Source organism: Epinephelus lanceolatus, chromosome 17 (genome assembly GCF_041903045.1).
Source record: "Epinephelus lanceolatus isolate andai-2023 chromosome 17, ASM4190304v1, whole genome shotgun sequence".
NCBI classification, from domain to species: domain Eukaryota; kingdom Metazoa; phylum Chordata; class Actinopteri; order Perciformes; family Serranidae; genus Epinephelus; species Epinephelus lanceolatus.
The window spans coordinates 2,134,318-2,160,163 of NC_135750.1; the positions used below are offsets into that span (position 1 = coordinate 2,134,318).

General features: G+C 43.7%; 2 protein-coding genes across 6 annotated transcripts in view; one reads left to right on the forward strand and one right to left on the reverse strand.

Moving 5' to 3' along the window:
* nckap1 (NCK-associated protein 1) overlaps window positions 1-2,538 on the reverse strand; it is a 52,391-nt gene extending 49,853 nt beyond the window's left edge. For all 4 annotated transcript variants that reach the window (XM_033613005.2, XM_033613004.2, XM_033613003.2 and 1 more), the window contains exon 1: window positions 2,200-2,538. In XM_033613005.2, coding sequence (XP_033468896.2) covers window positions 2,200-2,307 — 108 coding nt within the window. In that variant the 5' untranslated portion in view covers window positions 2,308-2,538. The remainder of the gene's footprint in view (window positions 1-2,199) is intronic.
* On the forward strand, window positions 1,606-25,846 carry LOC117248207 (dual specificity protein phosphatase 19-like). 2 transcript variants are annotated; one of them, XM_033613028.2, is made up of 5 exons: window positions 1,606-1,951; window positions 7,704-7,946; window positions 15,655-15,701; window positions 19,259-19,411; window positions 24,181-25,846. In XM_033613028.2, the coding sequence occupies exons 2-5, from the start codon at window positions 7,721-7,723 to the stop codon at window positions 24,361-24,363; spliced, it is 609 nt and encodes a 202-aa protein (XP_033468919.1). In that variant the 5' UTR covers window positions 1,606-1,951; window positions 7,704-7,720; the 3' UTR covers window positions 24,364-25,846. The 2 variants fall into 2 exon arrangements, with proteins under 2 accessions (XP_033468919.1, XP_033468918.1); XM_033613027.2 differs by lacking the exon at window positions 1,606-1,951 and adding an exon at window positions 7,241-7,424.

Below are 25,846 nucleotides of genomic sequence, written 5' to 3' on the forward strand. Positions count from 1 at the left end.
AAACTCTCACACCGTTGCAACCCTGTATATCTGTGCTAAAACAATTAATAAACTGATCAATTAACTGTTACATGGATTCCACATCAAGGGAGCAAAACACCTGCTAGATAAAGCTAGGGCACACAAATATAGGGTTGCAGCGATATTCTGATTTTAAGGTATACCGTGACATAAAAGTTGACAGTTATCATACAGTGCACATTTGCTCATCTACTTTTTTTTTTCTCTCAAGGGCAAGTGGACGCAGAAACTCCCCTGAATTTTAGTTACTTTCAAAGGGGAGACTTTTTATAAATATTTCCTTTTACAAAATGGTTACAAGTTTAAATTACAGTAATAAAATGTTTGTTGAACAAACAATAACCCTTCTGTTTTCATTCCTTTAAGGCTCATTCTGACTGATAAGAGTTTTAAGACTGTTATCTTACAGTAAAAATCTCACACCGTTGCAACCCTGTATATCTGTGCTAAAACAATTAATAAACTGATCAATTATAGTAATCAAATATTTGTGACATTTTCTGAGATGACTGTCATACTGTGAAAATCTCATACCATTGCAGCCCTATATGTCTGTGCTTAACAGAGAATCTCTCCTTTACTTTAATTATTTTCAAATGGAAGACTTTTTATACACATTTCCTTTTACAAAATGGTGTCAAGTTTCAATTCTAGTAATAAAACATTTGTTCTGTTTTCATTTCTTTAAGTCTCATTCTGACTGATGATAAGACTTTTCTGAGAAACAGGGTTATCGTATTGCAACCCTATGTCTGTGCTATAACAATAAGTAAATTGATCAATTAACTATTACATAAATATAAAGTTAAATAAATAAAGTCAGGGCACACAACTGATAAGAGCTGCTTGACCTTCTGTGTTGATTAGGGCTGCAATTAACGGTTATTTTCACTGACGACTAATCTGTCGTTTATTTCTTTGATTAGTCGACTAATCATTTTATCGAAAAATGTGTTAAAATGTTGAAAAATGTCGGTCTGTCTCTCCCAAACCCCAAAATGATGTCATCTAATGTCTTGTTTCGTACTCACGCCAAAGGGTTTGAGTTCACCTTCATGGGAGAGTGTGAAGCTGACAATATCTGAACGTAACAAGCTGCAACAAGAGTATTTGGGTACTTTTATAGTACTTTTATATGAAAAAGGACTCAAACCGATTAGTCGGTGACTAAAATAGTCAACAATTATTTTAATAGTTGATTGGTCATCAATTAGTCGACTAATCGTTGCAGCCCTGGTGTTGATGTTATATTTTCATATAATACACTGAATTATTTGTGTTTTTCAAGGTTTGTCAGGTAAAGTAAACAGTTTCAGTCATCCTTCTGGATTCTGGTGTTGTGATGAGTATTTGCTGATATTTGCTGACTGTCTATTATCATGATTAATCGAGTAAACGACAGGTTAATCGATCATAAGCAGCCTCTGCTTGTCAATTTCGTGTCATTATCTTGCATTAGTACAACAAGCTAAATGTAGCTAGCTGCACCCTTGGGTGTAGAGCACAATAAGTCATACACACCTGTCTGGTTTTACATAATGACCGTGAGCATCAGTGGGCAGCTGTGTTTTCATGTGCTTCGTGTTTTGGTTTGTGGTGGAGCAAAGACGACGCCCGAGTGCTAGCTTAGCGGCGGTTAGCTTAGCCAGCAGCCGCCGCCATTACCAGCCGACGTTAGCTAGCTGCTAGCGCCAACACAGGCCTGGATGTTTGCCGATATCACCTCAGGGGAGCTTCATCTGACAGTTTCTGTTTGAGTTTAATTGATATAAACGTACGATACTGTTCAGTGTACGTGGCTACATTTATCTTTAAACCAAGTGAAAGTCGGTTAGCATCGTAAAACCGAAGGGCCACTTTACCGCAAGCTAACGTTAGCTTGTGGCTAGCAGTGATTCCAGGGATGCTAAGGGGACACATTTAGGATAACGTAAGTGCATATTTACCTGTTTACACAGCGTTTTATTGACAGAAGCTAATATACAATATATCAGGGGTGAATTAATCTAGCTATCGTCAACGATGGAGCAACAGTCAGTGCTAGCTAATCAGGCATTCATACTGTCTCCAGCGTTCATATTGACACTCGTTTGGGATGCAGGTGCAGATCATATCCATATCATGAATCCAGCTCTGTTTGGTTAGTGAGGACACAACTGTATGTGTGTGTGTGCGAACCTTTTTGATATTGTAAACACGGGTCAACATCCCGATGCCTCTGTCGTTGAGGATGGTGAGCTTTTCTGCCAGCTTCTGCTGGCTGGGCTGGATCACTCCCCGAGACATCTTCTCGCTGTTTCGGTTCAATCTTCCGATTCAATCCAGAAAAAAACAGATATGAGAAAATCTCCGCAGCCTCTGGTTCGTGAAGGGAAGAAAGAGAGACGCTGTGATTTGTGCTGTGATTAGATTTCGCCCATGTTCAGATATTCGGGGCCAGCAGCTTCCTGTACTCCACCCCACCGTCTCCCTGCCTGCTTTTTTTTCGGTCACAGGGATGAGGAGTCGTCCTGGTTTTCACAACGAGGCTGGCTGCTGCTGCTGCTGCGTTCAGGGGACACTCGGTAATACCACACCTCACAGCGTCATGTAGTATTGCACTCAGTATTTAGTGTTTTAGTGTGGTTCCACTGTCAGTCTTTGGGTGGGATGGGTGGGGTGAGTCTGGCTGTTCTGGCTTTAAGAGAGGGGAGGGGGAGGATAGGGAATGTCCGGGGTGAGTGGGGTCTGTGCTGAGCAGTGGGCGGGGGAGGTGGGCCTGCTTTAACTTCCTGAGGAAGTAAAGTCACTGGTGGGCCAACCTCACCTGACAGGAGGTGTGGACAGACCAGGTGAGGTTGGCCGAAATGTGGAGACCAAGGAATTTAAAGGATAACTTCGGTATTTTTCAACCTGGGCCCTATTTGCCCATGTGTATGTGTGCGTATGATTCATAGGTACAACTCGTTTTAAAATTGGTTCAGTATTGAGGGAGGCGGATGCAGCCGGCAGCCGTGAAACGAGCTAAAACGATAACGGGGGCAAATGCGTCCCGTATACGTTTGTGCATTAAAAGTGCTTTTTTTCGCCACTGACCGGTTCAGATCAGCAGTGCTATCTCTGTAAATAGCATACTAAGCGTTTCCCTGACCTCTGGGCTGTGTGACGTCATCTCACGAGAGCTTTGCTCCACTGTGTCTGTAGCTCTCTCTACTCGTGGGGCAGCCGTTTTCTTGAGGAAGAGGTGTTTCGGGATTGGATGTCTGCTCTTCTGTGGCTGGCAGTAGTCGTCTTGGGAGAAGTGAGCACTGCAGACCTGATGGTCTGCAAGGCGCAGTGTCTGGACAGGAGTGTTAGCATCCATTTGTAGCACAACTAGCCACAACTTCAGCATCTCGCCGTCCGACAAAGGCAGCCTATGCAAGCTGTACGGGGTGTTGCGCAACATCCTGTTCTTGCAATTCAGATAAGCACAAACATGAACCATTGTTTTTAATCAATGCAGTAAAACTCTCAACTGTACTCCGGGACATCCAGCGCCACTCTGAGCGGCGCTCTGCATGGCTCCTCTGTTTTCTTCCGGCAACAAGCAAAGCTCTCGCGAGATGATGTCACAGCCCAGAGCAAGTGAAGGGTCAGGGAAACGCTTAGTATGCTATTTACAGAGATAGCACTGGCGATCTGAACCAGTCAGTGGCGAAAAAGCACTTTTAATGCGCAAACTTATACGGAGCGCATTTGCCCCCGTTACCGTTTTAGCTCATTTCGCGGCTCCCGGCTGCATCCGCCTCCCTCAATACTGAACCAATTTTAAAACAAGTTGTACCTATAAATCATACGCACACATATACATGGGGAAATAGAGCCCAGGCTGAAAAATACCGAAGTTATCCTTTAAAGCTCTCCACTCTCAACTTCCTCTGCTTTGATGCAGTCTTTTTGGATTTCCTGAAATCAACAATAATTTAATTGGTTTTGGCTGTGTTGAGGTCCAGGTTGTTATGGAGGCACCAGTCTGTCAGGCGTTCGACCTCCTCCCTGGAGGCTGACTCATCGTTGTTCCTAATCAGTCCTACAATGGTGGTGTCGTCAGCGAACTTGATGATGGTGTTTGTGGGGTGGATGGAGGAGCAGTCATGGGAGAAGAGGGAGAAGAGGAGGGGGCTGAGGACACACCCCTGTGGTGCTCCGGTGTTCAGGATGAGTGTGGAGGAAGTGCGATCTCCCTTCCTGACATGCTGAGGTCTGTTCCTGAGGAAGTCCAGTATCCATGCGCACAGTGAACTGCCTCCACCCAGGTTGCTCAGATTCAGGACCAGTTTTTGGGGGATGACTGTGTTGAAAGCAGAGTTGAAATCCACAAACAGCATCCTTACATAGGTGTTGCTCTGGTCCAGGTGAGTGAGGGCTGTGTGGAGCGCTATCATAACAGCATCCTCTGTTGACCTATTAGTTCGGTATGCAAACTGATGTTGGTCAAGGTCAGCAGGGATGGCAGACTTGATGGAGGGGAGGGTGATGAGTGCGAGAGCCACTGGGCGGTAGTCGTTCAGGCAGTTCACTGTGTTCTTCCTGAGTACAGGAATGATGGTGGCTGATTTGAGGCAAGTGGGAACCACAGACTGTTGAAAGCAAGAGATATTGTTAGAGTTTAAACATGCTGTTTTTTAACATGTAAATATCATAACTCGATATGAGTTTGACATGGCTGTGCAAAAGGACCCTCCACCTCTCCTACGTAGGAGCAAGACACACAGACTTTGTGGTTGTTCTGTGTCTCTTTGAGATGATTTTGTGCCTCCTTGTGTTCGCTTTGTGTCTCTTCCAAGTCAGTACATGCTAATTTGAGTAATATTTTGCAGGTGAAGGTCAGAGGAGGCCCTGACCCTTTTGGCCCCTGGACCTGTGCCCATTAGACCACATCAGCTGTCCTCCAGGGGACACTCATGTGAACACTACACCTCAGAGCCTCATGATCACCATACAATACTCTAATTTTAATGATCAAACATGGGTGTGATAACCAGTGTTGGAAGGAGCAGCCTATTCAGATCCTTCACTTCAGTAAAAGTACTGATACCACACTGTGAAACGCTCCACTACAAGAGTGTTAGATAGTGTGAACAACCCTGCAACACCAAGCACCCACTGGAGGGGAGACTGGGGGCGGCTGCAACATGCTACAGCAGGAGTTAGCAACCTTTACCATCAACAGAGACATTTTTGACCAAAACTTTAAAAAAACGAAACAAAAATCAATCTGTCTGAAGCCACAACACGTTTGAGTCTTGTAATGAAGGCAGCACAGCCTATTGGGTCTAAATTAGCTCATCAATATTCCTAATCCGTCTAAATACACTCTCATTAATAAGTTTAACCACAGGGTGGCCACTCAACAGGGGGATATCTTGGTACTTTGTCTTTGCAGCTGTGGCGGTGAAAGCAAACAAATCTGTCCACACGCTATTTAATTCACTGCTTCCCTCCGAGACTTTTGCTTTGTTGATTTGAAATAGCTAGCATAGCTAGCTTAGCAAGGGAACCTCAAGATGAGCCACCGCTAGAGTTGGCAGGCCGCAGACGTGATACACGTTTTAGCTGACGAAATGTTGAAACTATTTTTTATAATTCAGTGTATAAACTACGCATTCGTATAACTGGAGAATCTGAGAACTTCTTTCAGCCTACAACAACAAATAATAGAAAAACAGTTAATAATGTCCATCTGATTTTATTGTCAAAGCCACATGGATCCAATACAGAGGGGTTAAAGGGCCCTGTCTCTACGCCCTCTGGCACCAAGGTAGGCCGCAGGTTGCCTACCTTGGTGCCAGAGGGATGACACTCAAATCTCTGCTAGTCGCTAGGCTAATTGATACAATGTAAAATGCCATAGGCTTGTGCTAATAATGTTAGCGTGTTGTATTTGTTTGGAAAACGTGTTTAGTATAAGACAGTTGTTTTGTCAGTGAACCTTGTGAGTTGTAATGGAGCTGAATATTGTACCGTTACCTTTGTTACATGTTGCTGTTGTCCCTGGCTTCATATGAGCAGAGGAAGTTTCTGCTAGCCGCTAGGCTAATTTATACAATGTAAAATGCCATAGACTTGTGCTAATAACGTTAGCATGTTGTATTTGTGGGGAAAATGTGTCCAGATAAAGACAAGTGTTTGTCTGTGAATGCTGCGAGTTATAGTGAAGCTGATTTGTGTTTGACACTGTCTCTATTAAGCCATGTTTATTGTGTGTTTAATGTGTGTTTTGGATCAATTAAACTTATAGTTGGGCGGCTCTCTTTAAAATTGCAGTGACTTCTTCATTGATATTCTCGTTACGAAGCTATTCTTGGGGACTTCCAGCATATTCATGTGTTTACATTAAGCAAAAAATTGAAAGTGGCTCTACTCTCTGTTTGCAGAGGTACTTTTACTTTTGGTACTTTCAGTATATTTTGATGCGAATGCTTTTGTACATTTACTTGAGTACAATTTTGCACGAAGAGTATTTTTACACCGTGATATTAGGCTACTACTTTTTTCTTTAGTAGAAAACCTGAGTACTTCTTTTTCTGTGGTAAGCATACAAACAAACTGACCAATGGTGGTTTTTTGGTTGAGTGTTTATCTGACTTTTTTTTTTGAACAATTTAAAATAACGGGGGGCAAGCCCAAAATAAATAAGTAAATTGGAATGAAACTGATCAGGAAAAAAAAGAAAAATAGGATGTCAGCCAAAAGACAGGAAAAAACAAAATACTAAAATGAAAAGATTAAAAAAATGAATAAATAAAGATATAAATTATAAATAATACAACATAAATAACACAAATCAAAGTTATTTTCTCTTCATTTGAGAGTAAACCAGATTATGTTTAGGGTCTGTTAATTTGTACATTTCTACACAGCTGAGCAGTTTGTTTGCACATTTATTTCACACATTTAAGTGATAAATTAATTGTTTTTCTGTCAGAGTGCATATTTACAGCATCACTCTCCCTCAGTCTTCTGTTTGCATGTGTTGTTGCAGCATTATTTTTTTCAGCACACTCTAACTTTCAAGTCAGTGTGAAGAAAGTCTAATTTTTAAATATATTTTTAACACACAAACTAAAACGAGCAGCACCATCAGCCACACCCTGAGCAGAGCTCGTAGCTGTATAATGACCTATTTTACTGTGAACACTTGAACGCATCACTTTGTTGACGCAGCTTCCGACTCAGCTGTCAGAGTGTGTGTGTGTGTGTGTGTGTGTGTGTGTGTGTGTGTGCAAGCTTCTGTGCTGCAGCAGCCGTGTTGCTCACTGTTTCTTTATCCTGTGGGAACTCCTGCAGCTGTAACAGGTTATCTTAAAGCAGCGGTGATGATGATGATGATGATGATGATGATGATGTGACTGTGGTAGAGTTCAGTACATTCAGACCAGGTGGGTGCATGTAGCTGGAAACTAAAATGATCAACTCCGTGATTTTGTTCAGAGTCAGACATTATCTACAGATCTTATGAACTCTATTGTCACTTCTCACTTCAGGAGTTTACAATTTGTACAACTAAAAGTTACTCACACTTTGTTCAGCTCTCAGGGTGTCACAACACTGTAACCCTAACCCTGCTGATAAAGTTAAAAGGTTAAAGAAAGGATCCTACACATAACCGGATGTACACTCTTCATCTTCCTCTAACAGGCTCTCGTTGTTTTTCCCAGCTGTAAATCCTGCTGTGATGCATTCACTGGCTCAGGAGATCCAGGGCTTCTCCAAGAACCGCCTGAAGAAACAGTGCACGCGTGTTACCACGGTGACGGGCAGGAGGCTGCTGGAGAGGAGGGGTGATGGAGGAGAGGAGGAGGAGCAGGTTGAAGAGCTGGAGGAGGGAGATGGATGTGGATTCGTAGAGGATAACAGTCTGGACCTTCAAGTTGGTGTCGTTAGACCCTTCCTGCTGCTGGGTAATATAGAACACTTATACTTCTACTACTGCTATAAATAAAGTGAGTTCACTGTTGTTCATACACTCGCTGCTCACATTATTAGGGACACCTTGCTGGTACCAGGTTGGACCCCCTTTTTAATTCTTGGTGTCACAGATTCAACAAGGTGCTGGAAACATTCCTCAGAGATTTTGGTCCATATTGACATGATGACATCACACAGTTGGTTCATGATGAGAATCTCCCGTTCCAGCACATCTGAGACCTGGTGACTGTGGAGGCCATTGGAGTAGTGTTGTCACGGTACCAAAATTGGGACCCACGGTACGATGCCAGTGAAAGTATCATGGTTCTGAGTAGTATCACGATACCACAGTGAAAATGAGGCAGATGTGCCTTTTGTCATTTATAAAAAGATAAATCACTTTTCTATAATACATCAATGATATTTCAATGGAATAAATTACTTACTGACTTATTCATACTTCAAAAACAGCATCAATAAGTGATTAACATAGGGGGGATCAAAATAAAATAAATAAATAAAATAAAAATCAACCAGCCACCCTCCTCCTCTGACAAGTAAAGAACAGTCCCTTCATAAGTAAAGAACAGTCCCTAAAGTGCGGTGAGGTTTGTGGACCGTTACCTGACACAAAGAGAGAAATGTGAACGGCTCGTTTCTCCTCTGACACGTCACATACCTGTGTGCCGCCACGGCTCGGCTGCTCAGGTACTACTGGGCAGTCATGACACCAAGAAGAGGAAATTATTGGACCTGGAGCCGGACTTCTTGGTTGCCGGTAAACCACGTTATCTTGTGGTGGCCACAGTGCTCTGCTGTATTCCTGTCTGTGACCCCCGTTCAACCCACAACCAGCAGGATTCGCCTTTAGTTTCTGCTGCTGGTTGAAATCTGTACTCGCACAGCGTGCTCCTGAATGATCTCTTTTGCTCGCACAAAACTATTTTTAGTCGCAAATGCGAGTAAAATGCTCGCACCATAGAGCTCTGTGGAAAACACATCACTGTAGCATATATAAACAAATTTAACCTACAAGTAAAAAGAAATAATAACTTTCGCTGCTTAAAGATACTCAATAGTTCAGCTAATACCTGACATGTCACTGGAAAACAACGTACTACGGTACTCCAACATTATGGTATCATATGTACCGTGGTGTTTTAGTACCGCGGTCTACCGTTGGTACCAGTATACCCTGCAGCACTACACTGGAGTACAGTGAACTCATCGTCATGTTTGAGATTATGTGAGCTTTGTGACATGTAAATATTTTCTAAATAAGCTTTAAATATTCTTGAAGAATCCCAGAGAAGAGACGCATGCACGCTGCGCTCTTTACGCACTGCAGTCCCAAACTGCGTGTCATTTTGGTTTAATTAAATAATTGGTTTAACAGACATAAACTTTATTTTCAGTTTAAGTTTTGGTTTAAAAAGACACCTGACTCTTTGTCTGCGCACACTGGGCAGCTGGTGAACCAGAATCTTGCAGAGAGTTGGAGGAGACAGTTGATTTTATGCCAGACTAGTTTAGTTATTGTTAAACTTAATGGTTGGTTATTGCCTAAATGAGTCTGGCTGTATTGAGATGTTTTAGTAGTTTAATCTCACAACAGAGACAAACGATGCTGAGACTCAGGGCAAACACTGTTGTTACTTGGCTGGACTCAAATGCAGTTGTCGAGCAAACAAGACACTTTAAATTGAGAAATGATGCCATGGATCAAATTTAAAAACTAAAATATAAAATTATTAAAAAGAAATAGAAAAAAATGCCTTGCAAAAAGTGTACTTACGTAGTCAGAGGGCAAAAAGGCACCACCTGGGGTCTATCTGTGCACATGCCTGTGTATGTGCTTTCAGCTCCTGGCTACTGCTGCTACTCACAGCTGCTCCCAGTGCGGCCACAGTGTGTCAGTCACGTCAGTGTTCCAGTCTGCTAATACTACATAAATTAATAAATAAATAAATAAACAAAGTCTTAACAACAAATAAATCAGTATCATTGATTTTGACATCAAGGAGCGTGGTGCTCTGCCCTTCAGCTGGAGGACGTTGACACCCCCACATGTCAGCATGTATACATCCTGCTGAAGTGTCCTTGAGCCTGACATTGACTCCCCTCACAGCTCCGGGGGGCCGTTCACGTCTGGAGCTTACGCTGTGCTTTGACCTCAAAGAGAGAATTTCTCAGCAGGGATCAATAAAATATTACATCTGTTAGGCTCCACAGAGGTGCCTCGTCCTCGTACGGCGGGTCACTGAGTGTCACACTGTTCATTTCCCTGTTACAGGATCAGGTTTCTGAAAGTGAACCTCCTTGTTGAACGTCCCTGATATTAAAATGCCTCTCTGTCGTTGTGATTGTCAGACAGTGGGACAACGGAGACGCTATTTCATCTGCTTCTTTTGTCCGAGCCCATTTCAGGTGATCACTCCACTCGACAGGCAGCCTTTCTGTCTGTGACGCTCTTGTCACAGTTGTCACATTATGTGTATGGCATAAACACCCTGTGAGACTGGAGGTGATTTCCTCTCTGTGTGCTCTGCAGTGTGCACCCTCGGCTCTCTTTAACGCTCTGATTTCAGTGTCTCTGATATTTATAATCAAACTGCCATCCTCTGTTAAATGATGATGATGATTATCTCATCATGTGTGGAAACATGACCAGTCTGGGTGGACGCTCCGTACAGACACCAGAAATTAAAATAAAGCATGTTGTCACTGAGCGTTAGATGAGAGTATTGATACCTCTGTCATACAGTCATGGTCTCAATCTTCTCATCAAACTCTGCAAGAAAGCAAATAAGCTTTGTGACAACTTCACTTTCACTCTAAAGGTCCAGTGTGCCTGTCTGTGACGCCAGGGATCAGCATGCCCAGGGCCCCGCCCCTGCTGCCCAGCACACAATGCACTGAACCCTGATTCCTGTCCCTGTGGGTGGAGGGCTCACAGGGCGACGGATCCATGTTATTTATTGGGGCTGAGCCTGAACAGGGCTGGTAAGCTCCCCATCCAGGTCTGGCTCCAGGGAGGGCCCTAGTGTCCCCATACAGGGCGAGGTGCTTGAAGTCCGAATATTCTGTTCCATCAAGGTCTTCTTGACCTCGATGCGTGCCCTGCTCTGGACCGTCGTGGTGAAGAGGGAGCTGACCCGAAGGGTGAAACTTTCGAATTACTGGTCCATCTACGTCCCAGCCCTCACCAATGGTCATGAGAATGAGGTCGCAGATACAAGCGGCCGAAATAAGTTTCCTCTGTAGTGTGTCTGGGCTCAGCCTTAGAGATAGGGGGAGGAGCTTGGACATTTGGAGGGAGCTCTTTCACGTCAAAAGGGGTCAGTTGAGGTGGTTCAACATCTGATCTGGATCCTCCTGGGCACCTCCTGTTAGAGGTGTTCTGGGCACGTCCCACTGGTAGGAGGCCCCGGGGCAGACCCAGAACACACTGGAGGGATTATATATCTCATCTGGTCTGGGAACACCTTGGGGTCCTCCAGGAGGAGCTGGAAAGTGTTGCTGGGGAGAGGGACATTTGTAATACTTTGCTTGGCCTGCTGCCCCCCAAGACCTGGCCTCGGATAAGTGGATTAAAATGGATGGATGGACCAGTGTGCAGGATTTGGGTGGATATATTGGAAGAGATGGAATATAATATAATAAGCATGTTCTCTTTAGTGTATAATCACTTGAAAATAAGAATAGTTGTTTGCATGACAACAGAGTAAAAAAACTGAATTTGCCCTGGGCGGTTCATAAAGTATATCTTCTTCTTCTGCTTCTAAATCTGCTCCTTTAAGTGTTTCTGTTCTATAGATGGCGATCAAAGAGGACAGCAAACCAAGAATTTAATTACAGTGGAACTTGTTCTCTGTGCGTAAGAAAGCTCTTTAATCTTGAAACAGTACATTTTTAAAAGGAATTCAATTAGTTTTTAAAGTTTTCTTTGTTTAAGATACGGAGAATTCTCTGAAGAGTATTTAATCCCTCATCTTAAAAAAAAACTCCAAATATTGAGACACATATTTATTTATATTTACACTGCTCAAAAACTGAACACTCAATGGACACAGTGTAACAGGAAGTCAGTTAAACTTCAGGGGCATCAACCCAGCAGCAGGACCGCTATCTGCTCCTTTGTGTGAGGAGGAACAGGAGGAGCACTGCCAGAGCCCTACAACATGACCTCCAGCAGGCTACTGGTGTGCATGTTTCTGACCACACTGTCAGAAACAGACCCCATGAGGGTGGCATGAGGGCCCCACGTCCTCTAGTGGGACCTGTGCTCACAGCCCAGCACCGTGCAGCTCCATCATTCACCAGAGAACACCAGAACTGGCAGGTCCACCATTGGTGCCCCGTTCTCTTCACAGATGAGAGCAGGTTCACACTGAGCACATGTGACAGGCGTGAAAGAGTCTGGAGACGCCATGGTGAACGTTATGCTGCCTGTGACATCATCCAGCATGACCGGTTTGGTGGTGGGTCAGTGATGGTCTGGGGAGGCAGATCCTTGGAGGGTCGCACAGACCTCCATGTCAGAGCCAACGGTACCCTGACTGCTGTTAGGTACCGGGATGAAATCCTGTGATTGTCAGACTTTACGCTGCTGCAGAGGGCCCTGGGTTCCTCCTGGTGCAGTGGGTCCTGGGTTCCTCCTGGTGCAGTGGGTCCTGGGTTCCTCCTGGTGCAGAGGGCCCTGGGTTCCTCCTGGTGCAGAGGGCCCTGGGTTCCTCCTGGTGCAGTGGGCCCTGGGTTCCTCCTGGTGCAGTGGGCCCTGGGTTCCTCCTGGTGCAGAGGGCCCTGGGTTCCTCCTGGTGCAGAGGGCCCTGGGTTCCTCCTGGTGCAGAGGGCCCTGGGTTCCTCCTGGTGCAGTGGGTCCTGGGTTCCTCCTGGTGCAGTGGGTCCTGGGTTCCTCCTGGTGCAGAGGGCCCTGGGTTCCTCCTGGTGCAGAGGGCCCTGGGTTCCTCCTGGTGCAGAGGGCCCTGGGTTCCTCCTGGTGCAGTGGGCCCTGGGTTCCTCCTGGTGCAGAGGGCCCTGGGTTCCTCCTGGTGCAGAGGGCCCTGGGTTCCTCCTGGTGCAGAGGGCCCTGGGTTCCTCCTGGTGCAGTGGGCCCTGGGTTCCTCCTGGTGCTGTGGGCCCTGGGTTCCTCCTGGTGCAGAGGGTCCTGGGTTCCTCCTGGTGCTGTGGGCCCTGGGTTCCTCCTGGTGCTGTGGGCCCTGGGTTCCTCCTGGTGCAGAGGGCCCTGGGTTCCTCCTGGTGCTGTGGGCCCTGGGTTCCTCCTGGTGCAGTGGGCCCTGGGTTCCTCTTGGTGCAGTGGGCCCTGGGTTCCTCTTGGTGCAGTGGGCCCTGGGTTCCTCCTGGTGCAGTGGGCCCTGGGTTCCTCCTGGTGCAGAGGGCCCTGGGTTCCTCTTGGTGCAGAGGACCCTGGGTTCCTCCTGGTGCAGAGGGCCCTGGGTTCCTCCTGGTGCAGAGGGCCCTGGGTTCCTCCTGGTGCAGAGGGCCCTGGGTTCCTCCTGGTGCAGAGGGCCCTGGGTTCCTCCTGGTGCCAACCAACAAATTGACTGGCTCAGGCACTATGGATATTTAAGATGGCGACTTTTTGTCCTTAATCAGAAGTATGAGGAAGAGCCGTAGGTTCAGCAAACATTCTGTTAAAATAGTTTCATTTCTAAATAAAAAACTTTTAATAGCATTTGCGACTCGGCAGAATAAAGATGACTGAGATCTGTCCTCTGGTGTTAAGCAGATTGAATCTGGTCCCATGTCACTCCTGTATTTAGAAATGCTGTAAAATTCCTGGCATCCCTGCACCTCCTCACAGATGTGTCAGTTTAAAGCTTTTCCTTCTACACTGATGAAGCATATGGGCTGGAGCTGGCTCGTTTCCAGAGACTCTCTTTCCTTTGGATTTAGATTTACTTCTCCCAACACCATGAATCTGGCATCATGTAAAAGTGGCTTGGCGACTGCAAAGAGTGCAGATATTGCTACTTTGAAGGCAGCGAGCTGCTGCAGAGTATCCACTCTGGAAATCTGGAGGAAGTCCTGCCATCGTGTTCTGTTTCCTGCCCATATGTGTCTTTCACATAATTATCCGACTCCTGCTTTTCATGAACAGCTATTTGACAAATTGGAAGAGATGTCGCTCGTTCTGTTTTAACTGTCTCCTTCAGTGATTATCTGCTTTTTTCTCCGTCACTCAGGTTGGCCTGCTGTACCGCCTTTCTCATTTTATTCCCTCCATTAGTCTTTGACCTGCTTCCTCTGCTGCGTTCGTCATTCAAACTGTTCAAAACTGTTGCTCAGGGGTCTGAAAACGCCTTTGCTCGTTCTTTTCATGAAAATCATAAACTTGTTTTTCTGCAGCTGTAGATAATGCTGGATGTTTATTTCAGCAGTTTTTTGAGCCTGGCCTTGTGCTGCCGTACAAATCATCTGATTCCTTTTTATTTCTGTGGCTGTAAGCCATTTTACTGTTGGTTTCTGCTGACTGATTTCTTCCCTCCTCCGTGCTGCAGCTGTTCAGAAAGGGTTTGCTGTCTGAATGATTTCCTGCTAAGTGATATAGGTGCTGATATCCTGCAGCATTTGCTTTCTGCTGCTCAAGTTTACACCACTGACGTGACTGTTTTTTCCATCTGTGTGACATCTGATTGCTCTTTTTGTAAAACACTGCTTGTTCCCTGGTTTATATGATCAGGAATAAGGTGGCGTGAAGAAAGAATTTCTGATTGTTTCTGTGATAAAAATGTCAGTAAATAGAGATTCCTTCCAAATCCTGAGGCAACACATTCTCACTCCCAACTCGTCACATATCGCCGCTTGGTCAGTGGACTGTCATGTCTACATATGATGTAGTTAATGACGCTGTGGGCTAATGGGCATGTAGCTACTTCCATGTTTCACATGATACGTCATGTTTGTAGTCGACCAATGAAGATGAGTTTACATATCACCTTGGGTTCGTCCTTCACCTTCTCAAAATGATCCCACACTTTGGATTTCCTGCCCGACATGTTATTAACTAGCCTGTGGAATAACCGCAGGTACCAGCCCTGGAAATTAACCTGACGAGGACACTTCCTGTGTCTCTCCCTTCAAAGTAAAGTCACACATGCTCCAATCATATAGGTTTGGATTTATTTTGACAAGGAGCAGCTCCTGATAGAGTTTCATGTTTGTTTGTTTGTGTTATTCTGTGACTAAGCAACCAATGAAATCTTGCCGACTAATGACCTTTCTGGTCGACTAACGTAACGACGACTTCAGAATGAGAAAGGGTTGAAACCCTGGCTTCATATCGCTTGTCTTTGTTCAACCAACACAAAGATATTCAACTTAAAAAGAAACTAAACAACAAAGAAACAGCAAATCTTCACATTAAGAAGCTCGAGCTGGTGAATTTTCGGCACTTTTGTTTGATAAAGACTTAAAAGACAAACACAACTTCCATCATTAACACTGATAGCACTGCACAGCTGAATTAAGTGCTGCATTTTGTCTCTCTCGTGTAAAAATAAATGAGGGAGATGCTAAATATTCATGTGAAGAAGGGGGGGAAGCAGCATTTGTTCATTTTATAACTGAGTAATTATTGTCAGCCTGCAGGAAGCATTTTTGTTTTCAATAGATAAGTTCTGGTAAGCAGAGGCATGCCCTGCGGTCCGTCTTCTCACCAACTTGTTTCTGCCTTTTCAGCCTCTCAGGATGCGGCCCACGACATTGACACCCTGCAGAGACATAAGGTCAGTACACAGGGATCAATAGAGCGGGCATGCCCTCGCTGTGCTGCGATCGCGTGTGCAGTGACATGAGATTAGAGGCAGCCGTGGAGGTGTGTTGTGTCCTGCGGGTCGGCGAACACGCAGCCAACAGCCGGAGGAGCTTCATGACTCATGCAGTGACAGTTTAGCTCAGTAGAGGGAGTAAATGATTACAGTAGGTCTCAGCGCTGCTTCTCCACATCACAGAAATGTGACTACTCCTCTCTGCAGTGGCTGCTCGCGGGCGTGAGCATATTGCTGCCTGTGCAGTCTCAGGATGATGAATTGGAGAGATTACAAATACCTTCACTTCCTGTTTCTGGGATGAAACCTTGACTGCTTAATAACCAAACCAACCAGGGTTTCCCACAGATAGCTAATAAAGCTCAGACTCCACTCAGAGGACAATGTATAAAGGGATCTGTTCTTATCAGTGCAACATTTAATAAACATTCACAGGTATCTCAGTAACAAGAACACTGTGAATCAGCTGAAGACATAAAATGAATACATTAAGACACACTGCAGAATCCAGTTTGAGTCTCCTTTTGGTTCTGATTTCCAGAAACCTTTATAATTATCTCCCTGTTTCAGTGATATAATGCAGTTTGTCTTTGACTCCTGCACATCCACAGAGTCCGTCTCTTACCTCAACAGAGCCCGGTTTGGTTTCTGGCTGCTTAAACTTTGCTGCATTTGCTGCTCAGCTGGTTTTAACGTCTTTAATCAAACGTTTAGTAATGGATTAAAAAGAGCAACAACAACAACAACAACAAAAAAAACCCGCCATCTGCATTACCAAATTCAGACTTAGATTTCAGCAGGTGGACCAAAAAATTACATCATCAATCATTATATATTTTTTGCTTCGCTGACTAATTACTACATAACTCGATTTGAGGACGCACCTGCGAACATGGCAGAGAGCGATCAGGAACATGGTGAACGTGTTCTTTTCCAGCTGGCACGTCCAGCTTGTCCCAAACCTAATGTTTGTATACACCTTAGTATTTATTAGGTTTCTTTTAGATATGCCATTTTATTCTATTTTAACACCTGACCAGGGATGATGATGAAAAACTGATGGAAATACAGTTTTTTTGAATTAATTATTTTGTTTATTGTTGTTGATGATCAAAGAGCATCGTCTCTGTCAAACTACTAATAATATAAATGATTAAATAATCACGTAACCAGTGTTGTCCAAAAGTCTGATAGTCACCAGGATATAAGTTTAAAACACTAAGTTAGTGACGAAATCCGCTCTTTACCATCCTGTGTTGATAGTGGAAAAGGAAAAGGAAAAGGCTGCCGGCTTGCTTTATTTTTAGTGTCAACGACTGTCAACTTCGCACCCTGTGTGAGGCTCTCAGCCCTGAGTTCGCTGGTTCCTGCTGGAAACATACATGTTTAAAAACGGAGCACAAATATTTAATTTTATTTGTGCATTTATAACAGGACAGGTAAGCACTGTGGTTTTCACAAAAGTTACACAAGCATTGGTAAAAAGTTTATTTGGTGGGGACTATTTTCAGTGGCGGATTAATCCAAGTTGCATGCTTTAGTGAGTATGTGTGGCAGCAGGACGGTGTATGTGGGAAAAGGAACATGTTACCTAATGCAACAACCAGTTACTTTCAAGCAGCGTATTAATCCCAAACATGGGTGTTCTTTAGCTACTAGTGGCTTATTTTCCAGCAGCTTTTTGAGGGATCCATCACTGTCTTTCCAGCAGCTTTTAGCCCCCAAATGTGAATGTGTTTTGAGGATCTGTCCCCGTGTTTCTTGCGGCTTTTTTTGCCACCAAACCTTGGTATTTTTTAGTGACCCGTGGCTAATTTTCCAGCAGGTTTCTGCGGCTTTTTAGCCCTAAAATGTGGGTATTTTTAAGTGACCATTGCTGTTTTTCGACAGCTTTTTAGTCCCAAACATGGGTGGGTTTTTTTAGCGACTCAAGGCTGTTTTTCCAGAAGCTTTTTTGAGGGATCCATCACACTTTACAGCTTTCAGCCCCCAAATGTGAGTGTGTTTTGGGGATCTGTCCCTGTGTTTCTTGCGGCTTTTTTGCCACCAAACATTGGTGTTTTTTAGCGACCAGTGACTGTTTTTCCAGAAGCTTTTTGAGGGATCCATCATGATATTTCCAGCGGGTTTTTAGTCCCAAACATGGGTGTTTTTTAGCTACCAGTTGCTGTTTTTCCAGCATTTTTTTTTTTTTTTTGAGGAATCCATCACTGTTTCTTTCAGCAGCTTTTTAGCTCCCAAACATGGTGTTCTGTAGCGTCATGTGGCTGTTCATCCGGTGCCTTTGTGAGGCATCCATCACTGTTTTTCCTCGCAGCTTTTTAGCCACCAAACATGGTGTTTTTTAGCGACTCGTGGCTTCGTTTCCAGTGGCTTTTTGAGGAATCCATGGCTGTCTTTCCAGTGGCTTTTTAGCCCCCAAATGTGTTTTTTTAGCAACTAGTGGCTGTTTTACCTACAGCTTTTTAACTCCAAAGCATGCATATTTTTTAGTGACCATCACTGTTTTTCCAGCTGCTTTTTAGCCCCCAAACATGGGTGTTCTTTAGCGACCAGTGGCTGTTTTTCCAGAAACTTTTTGAGGGATCCATCATGGTTTTTCCAGCGGCTTTTTAGTCCCAAACATGGGTGTTCATTAGCGACATGTGGCTGTTCATCCGGTGCCTTTGTGAGGCATCCATCACTGTTTTTCCTCGCAGCTTTTTAGCCACCAACCGTTGGTGTTTTTTAGTGACCCATGGCTATTTCTTGTGGCTTTTCAAGTTCTTCATTCTCACCATATGTGCAGGAGTTACAGAAAAGCAGTCATAGGCAATGAACATCTTAGACCCTCAGGCTCCCTCCAACAATGCTCATTAAATATTTAAGTAAAATAGTCTAAAACATGCAATAGCGCAAGGTAAAATATAGGGCTAAAATAAACATAAATAAAGTAATATACATTTGTGTAGACAGAATTACAGATGGATAAATGTGAAATGTGTAAATATATATGCATTATGATTTAAACAGTTTAACAGTGAGTAAAGAATATATAGATAAAGTGACCGGTTGGCAGATACATTAATCACTGCTTTGGGTCTTTTGCTGGGATTTGTGGACAATTATAAAAACATAGCACATCACCAGATTTCTTTTTAAACTTGTGGGAAAGGAAGGTGGATATTAGCAGCAGTCCAAAAGCAGATGTAGAGGAGGAGAGATTTTAGCCCTCAGAGGTAAGCTAAATTTAAGTGAGTAGACAGATACTGCAAAATGAATTGAGCCATCTGTCTTCTTTCCCGTCCACCCCACCCCCCTCTTTTTCTCCTTCTCTCCTCCTCATCGTTCTTCGTCAACCCTCTTCTTGCTCTGTCTTTCTGCCCTCTCTCTCAGTCACATTCAGGTTGTGTCACGTCATCAATACGGCTGACAGAATATCTCTCTTTGCTCTCCTGCGAAAGCAGCTTCTAAAAACAAGTCAATGCTCAGGGGTCATTTGCTCAAAGAGTGTCATGTCTCTTTCTCCCTGACAGGTGTCCCATGTGCTAAATGTGGCCTATGGAGTCAATAACCTGCTCCCAGATCAGCTGGTTTATAAGACTCTGCAGATCCTGGACCTCCCAGACACCGACATCACTTCATATCTGGAGGAATGCAGCTCCTTTATAGATCAGGCACGAGCACAGGTACAAACGTGAACGTGAATGTAAAGTACGTTTGAGGTGCAGGTAGGCAGATTTAGTTTCCTCACAACAGAGCCATGCTAGCTGTTTACCCTGTTTCCAGTCTTAATGCTAAGCTAAGCTAAGCTAAGCTAGCTTCATCTTTACATAACAGTGTCATAAATCTTATCCAACAGAAACAGCAAGGAAAGCAAATGAGGGTATTTTTTTTAAAAGTAAACGCCTCTTTTAGTCTTTTGTTTTTTAGAAAGTATATTATTGGATTGATGTACCTGACAATTCAATTCATCCGTCCATTTTCATGTAGATAGACCAATAAATCGAGACCCTTGGCTTCCAGCTCATGTCTTTGTTCACCTCGACTGTCCGGCCCAAACTGCCGATCCATCTCACGCTCCATTTTCCTCTCAATCGTGAACAAGATCCCGAGATACTTTACGCAGCAACTCTCTCCGACATAACTCTGTTAGATAAGTTTTGATTTTGATTCTTTAAGGAAAGGTGCCCCGGGTCAAAACATAGTAATTTAATGCACTCATCAATTTTGAGCTTCTGTACTATTTTGCCTCCATAAAATCCTTTCAGGCTAGTGGAAAGAAAAAGTCCAAAATACGTCCCCCGATGACCTCAACGCTGATTGGCTGTCGTGGTGCGAATCGGTTGCTAAAGTTCAGACTTTTCAACTCTCGTGAAAAAGCGTATCTCGCTACTCGCTTCCTTTACACCGCTTAATCAGTGCATTCATCCCGACATTAGAGTAATCAGCTGGGGCAGTTTCATGTAGTGTGATTACATGTCCATGAATAACCTGTTTGTAGGGGTTATCTCAGTTGTGATCTAGTGGAGTACGAAGTAACATGAACTTGAAATAACCGAGAACAAGAAGCTTAAACTTCTACTTTAGTAAATGTACTGAGTCATCCTTTATCACTGACAGGTGCAGACACACACACACACACACACACACACACACACTTTCATGGTTTTACCAGATAAAAAATGCATCAATTCTCTTTAAATATTTCTGTCTCCACTTTCTCTCAGGAGGCTCCCGTAGCCTAAAAATGCCGTCTTTTATATCTGCCGGGTAATTTAACGTGTCAGTGTGCACACACAGCTATTCTGCTACCTGGCTGCGATTCATTTACATACATCTACAGCAGCCAGTTATCTGTAACGCAGCACAAAGGCCAGGTGGGTGGTCAGAATACATATTAAAGACCACGCTGGGGTCATTTAATGGAGAAAAGTCGACGCTTCCTCTGCTGCCATGTAGCTCTCCCTCAGTCATCTCACGTGCTGTATGTAATTCTTTTTAAGGGATTATTTCCAGGCTGAGCATTTCTTCCCGTCTGTGTGTGTGCGCGCGTGTGTGTGTGTGTGTGTGTGTGTGTGTGTGTGTCAGGAGATTGACCGTAAGCAGAACATAATGTGATGTGAGCACTGATATGAAAACACTCAACTCGAGTGCAATGAAATAACAGCAAAACAAGAAACTCTGACAAAACCAAATTAAGTCTCCATGTTCGCTGTGATGGATTATCTTGCTCAGGCAATTTTCGGTTTGTAGAAGTTTCCTGTTTCCTGGAAAACGCGACCTGATATGTAACTATAGCGACTGCAGACACCAGCACAAATAATACAGAGGAGCGGAGAAACCCTTTTTGATTGATAGAAACTTATTAAAGACTGATGTCATTCTTCCGGCCTGGTATAGCCTCTCTGTGTTCTGTATGTTCTTCATTTGATTGTGTTTTACCCACAGGAACCGCCTGATTGGGTCATTTTATGAAATGAAAGCACAGATAACAGTGATGACATGTCAATTACAGCAACAGTAGCACCGCACGTGTGTGTAGCCGAGGCTAATTTAAATCTCCCGTCCCTCAGGGGGTATTAATTGACATGTAAAATCAAAAATGTGCTTACACCTTCTTGTTCTGCGCCATCTCGGCCAGGACAGAGACTTGATCCTGCGACGGGAAGCTCCACATCGAATAAAAAAAAGGAAGAAAGAAAAGGAGACAAATGTGTCAATATGCTGAGCTTCAGTTCTGAGCCGTGGGCCTGCACGCATTGTCTAAAGATGTGGCTGGAATTTAAAAAATTCATTTCCAGCCAGGCACTCTAGGCAGTAAAATAATTACATCAACATTAATATTAATCATATCACAAATTTTGACACACACACACACACACACAATGCAGATTTATTCCGTCTCAACTTGCTCTACATGCTCTCTGTCTAACGCTGCTTTCAGAGGCACTGGAAAGTCAGAAATTACAGATTTTTCGGGAGGAGAAACGCAGCGAAATGACTCGTCAAGCTGTGATTTTTTCAATCTATCTGACGTCATGTCAACACGGTGAACAGCGCACTCATTTATTAGAACGTGTTGATCATTTTGAAATGACAAAAAAAAGATCATTTTCATTTTTTATGTGCTGATGTTTTCAGATAGCAGCCTCCAAAACTTCTGAAACAAAATTTATAGAGGTGGATGTTTGGTTATTTTTTAAATATCACTTTTTAAAGGCCCGGTGTATAAGGCAGATTTATTTATTTATACGCATTAAACACACATTAAACACACAAACACATTAAACACACAAACACATTAAACACACATTAAACACACACTAAACACACATTAAACACATTAAACACATTAAACACACATTAAACACACGTTAAACACATTTAACACACATTAAACACACAGTAAACACACAGTAAACACACGTTAAACACATTAAACACACAGTAAACACGCATTAAACACATTAAACACACATTAAACACATTAAACACACAGTAAACACACATTAAACACATTAAACACACATTAAACACATTAAACATACATTAAACACACATTAAACACAAAACACATTGAACACACGTTAAACACACGTTAAACATGCATTAAACACACATTAAACACACGTTAAACACACATTAAACACACATTAAACACACAAACACATTAAACACATATTAAACACATAAACACATTAAACAAACACACAAACACATTAAACACATATTAAACACATTAAACACATTAAACACACGTTAAACACATATTAAACACATTAAACACACGTTAAACACATATTAAACACACATTAAACACACAAACACATTAAACACATATTAAACACATAAACACATTAAACAAACACACAAACACATTAAACACATATTAAACACATTAAACACATTAAACACACGTTAAACACATATTAAACACATTAAACACACGTTAAACACATATTAAACACACATTAAACATGGCTTAATCGAGACCTGTCTTTATCTGGACACATTTTCCCCACAAAAACAACATGCTAATGTTATTAGCACAAGCCTATGGCATTTTACATTGTATAAATTAGCCTAGCAGCTAGCAGAGATTTCCTCTGCTCATATTTCAGCCAGGATAAATCACACACAGTGTGTGGAGGCTTTATTGTCTTCATGATTTATTGTTTCTTATCTGTGAAATCAAAGTAAATCAAAGCTTTGTTTCCACTGAGGGAAATGGTTTCAGCTTACAGAGACAGACAGGAGGTCTGCGTCACTGTGACACTGTGGAGTTACATTTCTGGGGAGGTGCACAGTGTAGGTTATGGCGTTGATTTGATGCTTTAGAGGGATATATTGGCAGAAATAGAGTATAACATTCATAACTATGTTTTATTCAGTGTATAATCAACCGTTGTGTTTTTATAACATTGTTTCTACACTGGCTCTGGATAGGGCTATTTGCGTTTTCACACAAGAGAGGTTTCAGTTGGATGCAAACTGCAACCTCGCCGCTAGATGCCTCTCATTCAGCCAACATTAGATCTTTAATGTTTTGAGCAGAACAAAATCCTCCAGCATGACCTGGGGCAGTCTGCTGCCCAGTTTGAAGCCGTCACGATGAGAGTCAGCACCTCCAAGTCTGAGGTCATAGTTCTCTGATGGAGAATGGTGGATTGTTCCCTCTGGGTTGGAAGAGGGTTACTGCCTCAAGAGAAGGAGGTCAAGTATCTCAGGGTCTTGTTCACAAATGAGGGTAGAATGGAGTGTGAGGTGGATCCACAGCGTGGTGTAGCATCAGCAGTGATGCAGGCGCTGTACCAGACTGAGCAGAGCTGGGTAGTGACCGAAAAAAAGATTGCGGGTACAAGCGACTGAACTGAGCTTCCTCAGTAGGTTGGCTGGGCTCAGCCTTAGAGAGAGGGTGAGGAGCTCAGATATCCGGAGAGAGCTTGGAGTAGAGCCAAGGTTTTCCGGGCATGTCCCACTGATAGGAGGCCCCGGGGCAGACCCAGAACACACTGGAGAGATTATATATCTCATCTGGCCTTGAAATGCCTCGGGGTCCCCCAGAAGGAGCTGGAAAACATTGCTGGGGAGAGGGATGTCTGGAGTACTTTGCTCAACCTGCTGCCCCTGTGACCTGGCCTCAGATAAACAGATGGATAGAAATCAAATTCCAATAGTGTAATCAGGATGGCAGCAGATATCGAAGATGGATACGTCTAAAGCTCAGCGGCAAATAAAACCGTACTACTGGGTGAAAGTAGAAAAATGTGTTTGTGTAATTAAATACAGAAACACCTGTGTGGTAAATGGATAAACCTGTGAATTAGCTGCTATGATACATTCATTACTAATCATATTGTTATATTGCAACACTGTGTTTTTCCGAACGTGATCACTTGAACATGTGCAGACTGTAATTACTTTTCTATGTCACTTTCACTTTCTGTGTCCACAGGAAGGTGTGGTGCTGGTCCACTGTAACGCGGGGGTATCGCGCTCCTCCTCCATCGCCATTGGCTACCTGATGTTGAGGGAGGGGCTGTCGTTTGATGACGCGTACGGCCAGGTGAAGCTGGCGAGGCCCTCCATTCGCCCCAACCCCGGCTTCTACCAGCAACTACAGAGCTACAAACGTTAAAGCTGCATCAACTATTTCTTCTGGTCCACTTGGAAAACACACACATCACATATCATCACCCTTTAAGTTACTGAAGTCAACCTGTTAGCAAACAGTCGCTTATTTACACGTGCAAGCTCTGTAGTCACTCTCCTTCGAGCTCTGTTTTGGTCTCCACCAAATCCTGAGGGAAATATCTGGCTCTTTATCTGCGAGATGTTCCACTGTGTTTGGCTAACTGTGTCTGTCTGCTTAGCAGGATGTGTTCAGTGGCTTTTTAGAGTAAGTATCATAAACGAGGGAACCAGGGCGAAGTTACCACCCGTTCTCAAAGTCGTCACATACCGCCGCTTTAGGGGGAGTGGTCAGTTATTTTGACATCAGCACAAAAAGGCACCCTTTCACAGTGGTATGATACATCACCGGGCAGCATCAGTGCATAACGCCACTACGTTATAACGCCACGTGTCAAAAAATGTAAATGCACAACCCCACATCGGCAGTGGCTAGATCCACGTCAGCGTTCCTGGACTCGCTGCCCCACGCCACTTGACGCCACTGTCCTATTTCCAGCCTCACTGGCCCCAAAATTAAATGCATTTTTCCCTCACTCGAACCCTGCTTGTACACACCAGCTCCCACAGCAGCTCCTTTTCTCTGCTCCTCTGGCAGCTCGACTCCTCACTACTGATGTATAAAGAGAACTCAGTATCTGTTGCTGTGTCTCGTGTGAGACAAAGAATATATGAGATGAGACTCCTTGTTGAGGTCGAGAAATATCCCGAGCTAAACGACCCACAATGCCGATATTATAGACAGTGGCCCAAAAGATAATCCCTGGTGAGTCACAGCTCTTCAGGTGAGACATCAAGTTTAATTAGCAGCTGTCCACACATGATTTTAAGCTAACGCAGAGGTGGAGAAGGTGAAAGTAGTAATACATTTGTGTGGTCGTCTGTTGACAAGCTGCAGCGCGACGTGTCCAGTTCAGCTTGAAAGTCCCTACAGGGTGATAAGGAAGGGCAGTGGACGAGTCGAACACACACCGGACTTTGAGCCAGGAGCCTGCTGTTTGCTTCCTGTGTGAATGTTGAGCCGAACCATGATGTTTTTTTTTCCAAACCTAACAACGTGTTTCTGTTGCACAAGGAAATAAACATAAATACGACTCTGTACAACATCAGTACGGTGATGCGGTGACTTCATCTCATAGCCTTCCTCAGCGTATGGAGCTGCTCATTTCACATAATTTCTATACATGTGATAGATGTGTTGTTTGTGTGTGCCATATGTATGTTCATCCCCAGTGTGCATGCATGTGCTGAGTGGGCCCTTTATAACCATCTGTGATCTTTTGTCTAAAAATACAGCCAGTGAGTGAAACACTGCGTCTGCCTCTCGCTGCGCAGACAGCTTTGTTAACTGATTTTCTATTAGATCAGCTCTCACTTTCTTTGCAGCATGGATTGTTTTCTAATTAAAGATGTACCACTTTTTTTCCGGA